The sequence below is a fragment of the Gopherus evgoodei genome, chromosome 6 (assembly GCF_007399415.2).
Source record: "Gopherus evgoodei ecotype Sinaloan lineage chromosome 6, rGopEvg1_v1.p, whole genome shotgun sequence".
NCBI lineage: Eukaryota > Metazoa > Chordata > Testudines > Testudinidae > Gopherus > Gopherus evgoodei.
The window spans coordinates 87,310,190-87,321,373 of record NC_044327.1 but is presented as its reverse complement, the minus strand read 5'-3'; the positions used below and the strand labels follow the sequence as shown (position 1 = coordinate 87,321,373).

General features: G+C 43.0%; 1 protein-coding gene across 1 annotated transcript; it reads left to right on the top strand.

Annotated features, from left to right (window-relative positions):
- The first annotated feature begins 8,299 nt into the window (after positions 1 to 8,299).
- LOC115654042 (forkhead box protein D1-like) lies at positions 8,300 to 10,160 on the top strand. The gene is given in 4 exon segments (XM_030567982.1): positions 8,300 to 8,688; positions 8,690 to 8,931; positions 8,934 to 9,265; positions 9,268 to 10,160. Coding segments are annotated over 4 exon segments (1,383 nt in total). The 3' UTR covers positions 9,688 to 10,160.
- Positions 10,161 to 11,184: the final 1,024 nt, after the last annotated feature.

The window sequence follows — 11,184 nt, the reverse complement described above, 5'->3', positions numbered from 1 at the left end:
TTTATGTCCCCTCCCCCTGCAAGTACATCTCCGCCACCCAGCTCTGAAGGCAGAACAGAGAGCAGTGTCTGCTGACTGGGTGCCTAGCTCTGAAGGCAGCAGCACAGAAGTAAAGGTGGCAATGTGAAAAGTGATATTTGTCAATATCACTTTTCACAGCGGACTTAGCGCCCATATTGCCAGCCTTACTTCTGCACTGCTGCTGACAGGTGTTGCCTTGCTGCCTCCAGGTAATTGAATGAGAGGGGAGAGACCGAGCCCAGGCTCCATCTGTCTGCTTTATCCCCCCTCTGGGGTGTGCAGGGCCCTTCTGCACATGCCCCAGCCACCCAGGGCTGACAACCAGAGCTCTTTAAAAAAACAAACAAAAAACCAAAACCCACACAGGTTATGTCTCCCTTCACACATTCCTGTGCCCCATAGTTAGAGAACTGCTGCATTAAAGTATACCATAGCATTCCAAAACTTACGTTGTATATCCGTTTTTATCATATTAATTGTATTATTTTATTTGCAAAATGCTACATTTTTGCATACCTTCCCATGACCCTCTTAGGTCACTTCTGAAACCATGAGGGTCCCAACCTGTACTTTGGGGAATTGCCTTCAAAGTGAAGGAAAACCACAAGTTTGTGTGACCTAACTGAGCTGTGACGTGATCATGCACATCTCATTCACTGTATTATAAAGTACACACTGAATAAGGCATGGCTCATTTCCTTCCAATATTCCTTGCATAGGGCATATTCCATTCACTTGCCTTACTTAAGGAAAGAAGTCCCAAAACTTAGGACCCCTTTCTGCCTCCTTCTTCACCATCATCTACTCCACAACATCCTTCCATTCACTCTCCTTTCATTTCTTCTTCCTTCCAAGTCAATAGCTATAGCTCAACCCGCCCACACTCGGCCAGTTTTTGAGCAGTGAATAGGAAGTTTAACAGACATGTACATGCATATGTGAACTGTGTTTGAGAATATGTGAATCTAATTTGATGTGGAGCAGCCTTTGCGTGAATTTACAGGTGAAATTCCCAACTTTTACAGATTCAGATAATACGCATTAATTTGAGAAAATCATCCTTAATGAATAAAAATATGCATGTTCCTGACTTCTTGAGAAAATGAGGAAGAGGCATCCTAATTCTTCCAAATCAGAAATAATTCCTGCAGATTTTTCCAATTTTCCCCTAAAATAATGTAGTTGTTAGTACTTCTGAGCAAGAGCAATGTCTGACCTCATCCTAAATGTCTGGCAAATGTGCTCACATTCCCTGACTCCCGTGCCAATCCAAACATAAGGTTCAAAGGGTGCCTAGCTATGTGTTGAACTAAAAATCACCTGGGGGGTTATTGTGTAGATCATTAGTTCTGAGCTATTATTTTTTATAAGACTCAAAAGGCTCACCATCAACATAGCAGTGAAGCCACCCAGAACAGTCTAGATGACTAAAATGCCAGGTCAGATGGGAATTTACTCATCTCTTACAAGAAGCATATTTGATTTAGCAGGTGCCACATCTGTTTCCATATGCAATCCAAGGTATTGGCTTAACCTAGAATGCCTCAGATGCTCAGCTTGTGACTAGCTAAGAGACTGCTTCTCTGCTTAGTCATCCTTCCCAACAGTGGAGATCAGCTAAAGAATTCTTGTTCCATCTCCAGATTTGAATCCTGGGGATTGGATACAGGGGAACATCCTTGGCTTTGGAACTTGCTCATCCCCAGCCTTCTTGAGACTGTGAACTTTTAGGGAACAGCATGGGACTGGTCTGTTGGATCAAATATGTGCTTGAAGGTGGTTTGGATATATAGGGATTTTAAAAGATGGGTTAGAATGAATAATAGTCAAGGGGACTATTTGCATTAGTAAACTAAGCAGGATTTGATCCTATGTATGTAGTTAAACCCTGGTCTATATTACAAGGTTAGATCGAATTTAGCCGCGCTGGGTCGATTTTATAAGCAATGCGTCTACACAACCAACCCCATTCTGTCGACCTAAAGGGCTCTTAAAATCAACTTCTGTATTTCTCCCCGGCGAGGGGAGTAGCACTAAAATAGATCTTGCTGGATCGAATTTGGGGTAGTGCAGACACAATTCAATGGTATTGGCCTGTAGGTATCAGAGCACCATACATGCTGCTTCTATGATCAGCTGCATGCCATTCTAGGGGGAGACCCTACCACTACCCCACCACTGTCCATGGACACCTGCAAGGGGGGAGTCTCACGCAACAGGGAGGAGGATTTGGGGATGAGATAGAGGAGGAGGAGAACGTGCAGCAGGCAAGCAGTAAATCCGTTCTCCCCGGCAGCCAGGACCTTTTCATCACTCTGGAGTCAATACCCTCCTAAGGCGGATTCTCGGACTCTGAAGGTGGAGAAGGCACCTCTGGTGAGTGCACATTTGTAAGTACAGTACACGGTTTAAAAGAAATTGTGTTTAATGTTTGATTTCCCTGAAGAATTAAGATGCATTCGCGGCCAGTACAGCTACTGGAAAAGTCTGTTAACGTGTCTGGGGATGGAGCAGGAATCCTCTAGGGACATCTCCATGACTTCTATAAAATCAACCTAATTTTGTAGTGTAGACATACTCTAAGGTATAAGTTATGGAGTATATGATACAAGCATTTTAGCAAGTGAAAAGAAGTATGTGTATGTGTGGATACTTAAAAAAAAAAAAATCCCGACATTATTCTAATCATGTTGTCCTCCCCAGGGTAACAGAGCTACAGACTTTTAACCCAAACTTCCCTTCCTTCCCAGTTCTGGTATTTTAAACATTCCTGTTGTCTGAAAGTTCTAAAAAGCCTCTGTTTCTTTTAGGAAGTGTCTCATGTTATGTGTCTGCCAGTGAACCCAGGATAGAATACGTGCCATGGTAATCATTCATGCCCAGGCATATTCCTGCTAATGATGCTGGCAATCTTACTCTGCATGAACAGAAGGACAAAGGATGATCCGAGTATGAGTTATTGTGGATCATTATGATTATTATTTGCAAATATAGCTGTAGTCTGGGTGTGAGAAACTATTGGGGGATTTTGTCATTTTTATTCTTTTTGCTGTATTGTGTAATTGTTAGCAGTGCCGAGGCCTTAGGAGAAGTGCCCTAAAGGAAATACATATACATACATTACATTTACTATTTTGCTGCTTCTCTAGGGCTTCACAAACTTTTTACACTACGATTTTCATGTTGTTTTTGGTGTTGCAGGTTAAATCATGCTTTTGCCCGTTCCCCGTTCTCATCTCTCCCACTTTGTCTGTATTGTTCCCCGCCCCTTCACTTAGCAGCCTACATTATTTGTGCACCCTCATTGAAGTCAGTGGCAAAACTCCCATTAACCTAAAGGCCCTGTAAGCGAACTAAATGGGGACTGGAAAAAATGAATGATAGAAACAAGAGAACAAGCCTCCCTCCGGATAGTAATCCCATGGACTAAAATGGAACTATTTCTAGGTGTAAAGGTTTGCAGGTTTGGATTTATAGTTTCTCTCCTTATATAATTGGCATTGAAAAGGCCCATCCCTTACACCCCTGGGTCATATAGCAGCAGATACAGCCCAGGAAAATGTTTCTTTATTACAAAAGCTCACTGATGATTTGTAAATTAAACAAGAAATCTGAAAGTACATTGGGACAAATTCTGCTCTCAGTCATACCCCTGAGACCATGATCATTGAAGTCAGTGAGGATCAAGGAATATAGGGTAGAATTTGGCCCAATTTGGGCTGGTGACGGGGTCTGAATGGAAATCCAATAGTTTTCCTCTTGTCTAGAAGGTGGGTATAAAAATGATTAACCTGTCACAATGCGACTGCTTTGGTTTGTTAGACAATGTCAGGGTTGGCAAATACTAGAGAGACTCTCTCCTCAGAAATGGCCTGTTCATTGCAGAGGATGTTCAGTGTTATCAGCAGTCATGAAAATTCCTTAGTCAGGGCAAATAATTGTCCCTTTTTGCATTGTCGGTTAAACCTTTGCTGACACCAACTCTTCCCGATTGTGAAACCTGCTTAGAAAACAAGTTTCCTGCTCAGTGTAATGTACTGAATGGCAATCTCCTATTCACATTCCTGTATCAGTTGAAATATCCATATTGATATGTTTGCTTGTTAGCATTCTCATCAATTTTTTTAATGCAAACTGCACTTCTGTGCCTTGGTCTAGACAGTATTTGGTCCTGCCATGAGGGCAGGGGACTGGACTCGATGACCTCTCGAGGTCCCTTCCAGTCCTAGAGTCTATGAGTCTATGAATAAATGGCTAGAGTTGTTTGCTGTGAATGCTGATGGCTGCATCTTTCTTTCTGTTTTCTTTTCTTTTCTTTTCTTTATTGACTGTGGGTTTTCCAGAGGAATGCTTCCATTTAAATAAATGTACACAGTAAATAAATGGGGACACTTTTACATGAATATAGACTAGAAAGCAAGAAAGTAATGAGTAAATGTATTTTCTATGAGCCTAATTGTGTCATCAATTTGAGGGAATTCTGGTTACAAATCGATAGCATGATATGGCCCCATATTGTTTTAGCGAAGACTTTTATGTTTACACACTCTGCTGTCTAGAATGAAGTATACAAATCGGTAGAATCATTGCCATTAACAGTTAATATCTGGATCTCTACTGTTCACATTAAATAACAACATGCCATAACTGTCTGTAGGAATTATATTGACATACTGCATATTACTAATGTATTCAGTTTCTAAAGCCCTCTCCAGTATTAAGAACTTGTACAAAGTGCATTGTCAATAGAAGAATGAAGTGGTGGAAGCGCTTCCACACCTTGAAATTAGCATTTGACAAGTGTACAAAGAATAGACACTAAACGTCAATCAGAATTAATCCGGGAAAAAACTCAGGGATATAAACAATGTAGTCTGGTAGTTTGTTTCCATAACAGTCCTACATATTTTCTCCAGTGGATTGCTGTTATTTGCAGATACTTAGAATCATATAAATTCCTGTGTTCTTCCTTTTAATCTTTGCTTGTTAGCATTCTCATCAAATTTTTTAATGCAAACTGCACTTCTGTGCCTTGGATCTGGAAGCAGAACTCCCTATTGATTTCACAATCGATAGCACAATATGGCCCAAAGAATTCCATTTAGCTGCCCAGGCACCGGCAGTGTCTTTTCCTACAGCTGGGGCTGGAGCTAATCATCTGGTGGCAATGCTCAGGTTTCTGGGGTTGAGGACTAGGGCTGTCATCCCAGCGCACTGTACTGAACAAACTCCGAAAGCAAACTTGGCCGACCGCGGTGGAGAGCGCGCAAATACCCGTGTTCCGGCATGCCAGCATCTTTGCCGGTAGGTGGCATCCCTTGTCCGCAGAGAATCTCCGCCAAGAGAGCTCTCTGAAAGGAAATCTGCAGAGAAGCAGCGCGATTTCGGTTCTGATGGGCAAACTCAACTTTGAGTTTCGCTGTCTTGTCTGTAAAAAGAGCAAAACATCAAATCGCTGGGCTGGCGGTTGTTTAGCAAAGAGCTCCTATCTAGGACCGACAATTCTTCATTCCGAGCACTGTCGTTCATTTGACACATGCAAGAAAATGGACTTTGCTTTCTCCTTCTTTACCTGCTGTTTGATTTCCTGCACGAGCTAAACACAGCAGAACTGTCCAGAGAACTGCAGCCAGGGCCTGCTCCCGAGGTTATTTCCCTGATGAGCGTTGTTTGTTTCGTTGTCTTCTGTTACACATTTTTAGCAAAGCCTTTATAAGTTTGGAAGGAAAGAAGTCTATTCTTTTGGAGAAAAAAAATCCCCATCATTCTGAGGGACTGCAATAAAAACCTTATCTTAATTGTCTGTAGAGAGAACTGACTCACTGCCCTTCAGAAAACCCCACCTCTCTTTCCTCGAGTGACGATGACTTACAACATTTTCAAAGTGTGTTGGGAAGATACATTTTTAATCACCTAAGACAAAGGGACTCAGGGTATGTGTATGTTTCAGTTTTTCATCGGCGTGTGCGTCAAAATCATGGAAATAGAATGTTGCGGTACGGGTCATATTCGAACACTGTTTTCTGCATGTGTAAGGCATATAAAATGTACATAGATGAATCATGCACGGGTTTTGGCAGACAAGATAAAGGCAGGTCTGGTTATTTTTTGCATTCTTTTTTCTGTGAAGCTGGAGCCGACCCACGAATGTTAAACTCCATTCTTCTTATTTAGTTCTTTTTGGGCGACTATAAACATTCTGGAATGTAATAAAAACACAATAAGAGTTACTAGAAGACAAGGAGAATTGAAAAAAACACTAATTAAGAAACTAGAACAAACAAAAACCAACTGTCAACACTTTTCAAGCAGGGAAACTTTATATAATAACTTGCCTTGGTATCCAAAACGGAAAACTATTTTCCCACATAAACGATATTTCACTCACTATTTTTAAATACAACTCGAGTTACTTTATCATTTCTCCAGAGGTACAAAATCTATTAGCCAAAACATTAGCCATTGCTTTAATTATTCTTTTGCTTTTGTAGCTTTTTGCGGTATGCTCCTTTGGCTTCTCAGTAATGAACACAATATACATAGGATTATTTGGAAATAGTAACAAGGATTATGTTCGCAAATCCATGAACCTGAGTTTGAAACGGTTTTGCTTGCAACTTCTGATTTAGAAAATATGTTGAAAGTATATTTGAATAAAATGTTATATTTGGCATATGCGTTATAGCGCGTGGTTATTTTTTCTTCTCAAAATAATTGTAATCAGAATAAAAAGATATTTTGTATATACTATCCTACATTAAAACAGATGATCATTTAGAGTTAATTCGGTAGAACTATGTATAATATGTATTTAAGATGGTTCTTTTTAATATCAGAGAGCTTAGAAGTGCTCTAACGTCGGAAGTGATCCATTAAATGTGTGCGCCCTCTAACTGAGAGGAGTATAATCTTTTGTCATCATAAAGTGTGTCGTCTGACATTGATAAATATCATGATTTTATTAGGAAATATAATTTTGTTTCATTTTCTTATTACTTTTGCTCCACAGCTCAAAGGCGAAGAGATTCTTAAAATATTATGTTTTGTTTTTCCTTGCAGGAGTTTTCTGTGTTTCCTACAACCGAAAGGGCTACACTTCTTCCTTTAAATAAAGTCCTTAAAATCAAATACAAAAATAGTGGGGGTATTTTTTATTTGGTTGACAGCTAGAGCTATACAGTATGTGTGATACCACTCCTAAATGACAAATACCATGAAGAGAGGAAAAAAGAGTTTTCTAAAAGTTTCTGCCTAAGAAGCATTTTTCACTGGAGGTTTAACCACTACCCCCATCCTGATGGTTAGGAAATGTTCCTTCTACCAAAAGTTCCATTCAGATCCTGTCCTGGACTCGAAGACTGACTTTAATTTTCAAGGGCTCCTATATTAAAATGATGTCTATATTTGTATCAGGCGTGTTCTCCTTTTCCTTCGGCTTAAATTGCAGTTATTGAATTAAAATCAAATTGTCTTCAGAACAAATCCATCTGCAAAAACGCTATCGCTAACTTCCGTGAAACATGGTTTTGCAACTTCTCCTCCGCAGGGAAAAAAAGAAAACGTCCGCTGGGGGTCTCAAATCCTAATTAATGAAACAGTAAAATGCTGATTTCCCTGCCACCCGTGGGATATTGCATGGACGGTTCCTGTATTTGGGATTGCCTCGCTCTCTTTTTGGTGCGATTTCCCCTTTTCGTGGAAGGTTCGAGCTACAAAAGACATGGAGGGCGTTCTGTTTTTGAAATGCCTTGCGATTTGGGCAGTGATTTGGGTTGCAAATGTGTTCTCCGGCGACTACTCAAAATAACCCCAGCAACAGAAGTGCACTTTGGGGTTGCGGCACATGGAGAGCGCAGGGCGGGGGAAGAACTGCAATAGGATGGCACACTGTATTGTATATTGGGAGATGCAGCAGAAAGTACTGCGTATTTCACTTTCCCAACCCTGACCTTTAGCAGTGCGAGCAGTCGAGTTTCTTGGAAGCATCAGGACTAGTGGGGCGGGCGATTTTGTCGTGCCTCCCCCCGCAGTCCCCTGCCCCGGACTTTGCCTCTCTGGGCTGGTTGATTTCTCCAAGGAGGAATGCGCTAAGATGTTTCCCCAGTTGTGGCGCTGACGTTTGGAGCCATGTGATGGGCCCCCTTTCGCTATAAGGAGAGAAGAAAGGCCGCCCTCTTCTGGACTCAGCCCCAGCCTTTTCAAGACCTTTCCCAAGACTCTTCCCCCCACACCTCCCCCCCCCAATCCTAATCGCTCTCCTCCTTCCCTGGATCCATTAATGTCCGAGGGCTCCTGCGAGGAGGAGAAAGAGAGGAACCAACTCCAGGGCGCAGCCAAGGGGGATAGATTTCCCGCTGCCTGCTCGGCTGAGGCTACTGCTGGCTGCTGTGTTTGGTGCTGGTCGCACCAGGGCAGCAGATCCTGGCTGTGTCTGGGCGGATTCGCCGCCTGGAGGAAAGCAGGCGGACTCCAGCGTGCACGGCTCCCCGGCCCCGATGAGCAGCTCCGCCAAGCCACTCTGAGCTCGGAGATGTCCGATGCCTCGGGACTGGCTGAAGAGACCGACATCGATGTGGTGGGCGAGGAGGAAGACGAGGAGCCCCGGCGCGGCGGGCGCCCCTATGCCCAGGAGGAGGAAGAGGAGGAGGAGGAGGACTACGAGGAGGTGAGAGCTCCCCGATGACATCTCGCTGCCCAGGTCCCCGGCGTGCGGCGGCGCGGGCAGCTCCCCCACCTCCTCCCAGCGCCCCTACAAGGCGGCGGCGGGCGGCGGCGGGGCCAGCAAGAACAGCCTGGTGAAGCCGCCCTACTCCTACATCGCGCTCATCACCATGGCCATCCTGCAGAGCCCCAAGAAGCGCCTGACGCTCAGCGAGATCTGCGAGTTCATCAGCGGCCGCTTCCCCTACTACCGGAGAAGTTCCCCGCCTGGCAGAACAGCATCCGCCACAACCTCTCGCTCAACGACTGCTTCGTCAAGATCCCCCGCGAGCCCGGCAACCCGGGCAAGGGCAACTACTGGACCCTGGACCCGGAGTCCGCCGACATGTTCGACAACGGCAGCTTCCTGCGCCGGAGGAAGCGCTTCAAGCGGCAGCAGCTGCCGGCGCCCGAGCTGCTGCTGCGCGGGGTGGATCCCGGCACCTTCCTGCAGCAGCCGCCGCCGCCGCAGCAGCCGGCGCCCTACGGCTACGGACCGTACAGCTGTGGATATGGCATTCAGCTCCAGCCTTACCACCCCACTCCGCCGCCGCCCTCTTTGCCTTTCACCACCACTCTCCGCCGGCCCGGCAGCCGCCCCCGGGCGCCGCCGGCCCGGTCCTGCCTCCTGCTGTTGCTCCGGCAGCTCCTCCAGCTTCCTTACTGCCAGCGGCGGAGCTGGCCAGGACCTTCAGCTACCCGCCGCAGCTTAGCCCGTCCCTGACTTCTCTGCACGCTGCCAAATCCAGCAGCTCGGCTCTGGCCCGGTCTCCCTTCTCCATTGAGAGCATCATCGGGGGGGTTGGCAGCAGCTGTGCCTCCCAGTCTGCCGTGGTTCCAGTCTTAGCCAGATCTCTGGTTTCCTCTTCCTCCGTTTCTTCTGCCGCCGCGGCCTTAGGGGCACTGCACCAAGGGACAGCCTTGTCTAATGTCGAGAACTTTACTGCTAGGATTTCAAACTGTTAACGATTTAAAGTCTTTCAGAAGGTAGGATTCGAGGTCTATCTTTTTTTCACCTACACGAATTGAAACGGACATTTTATGCAGCCGATTTGTGTCCTGCCACTTTGTTGTTCGGTACCTATATTTATGCAAAGCCAATTCTATATGCTGCATAGGCAGAAACTTTTGTTGTTGGAAAGTTATATCTTATTCCTTAAAAAAATATCTCTAAACCATTGAAGTTCGGAGATTCTCAGGTCCAGGAATTCAAATACAATAATGTACAAGAGAAATGAAAGGTCTTGAGGGAGGACAATAAAGCAATACTTTTTCATTTTAGTACACTTGTCTCATGTACTTTTATAAAAGGAAATTAACATGTTTACACCGAAGAAAGTCAAGATTATCCTTTCTTATTTTAACCTGTGTTTGTATAATAGACATGCGGAGTTTTTATTTTGTACTTTATGCGTATTCTTTACAAGGAATGTTGTTAAAATTACTGGCAAGTATTATTGTACTATTCTAATGTACATTTTTTACACATTTTCGAAAATAAATTTTTAATTTCCAGAAAAGTCCCTCCCATACAATTGGCTTTGGACGTTCCCCTCCCCATAGAGTGAGAGTTCTGATTTGCGATTAGTAGAATAATAGAAAAGTTAATACAACAGTAACCACGATACTTTACAGCAAATAGTTATTTATAAAAGGATTTAACCAAGAAGAAAATCAGATGATCTCTCATAGTCTAGCCATTGTCAGCTATAACAAGTAATACAAAGTAAAATATAAATGGGGGGGAGTAAGTAAATCTATTTGTTGTTGGAAGATACCCACTTCCTGCAAATTACAATGCTCTAAAACTAAAAGTATTTGTATTTGGGTCAATAAATGTAGACTATTTAAATACTTTTGGGTGTGTTTTTAAATCATAACTACATCAGTTTAGTTTTCAAACGGTATGAAGGAAAAGAAAATAAATTCTATATAAACAGCTCTTATGGGGAATTTTCCCCTTATACTTTTAGGTTGAAGTAAAGACAATACAAGCACTTTCAGCTACTTTTATATAGAGAGAGAGTACAAAAGGTACATTTAATATATAATATTTTTCTGTCGAAACCATTTATTAAATATTCAAGTAATTTAAATATGAATATATAAATATACAAAATATACGCAGTTATTATATCAGATTTAGACAAAAATTGAGACACTCAAAGTCTGAATTTGAAAAACATTTTGTAAAAAATGGGCCTGTGACTGAATGGAATATTATGAAATACAAACATACGGATTCCAAATCAGAGTTCTGTTTAAAAGGTATCCTCTGTAATTTTATTTAACAAAGTATCCGGATTTCCTGGAAAATGGAAGTTTTTTTCAGTTATATGCTTTCACATTTCAAGATTTTTTTTCGTCAGTTTACAGAATGATAGTGACCTGTGGTCTCGTGAATAGCTAAATAATGATTTCGGAATTCTTTTGTAGCAATGCGGTTTTAAAATTGTTTTTAAT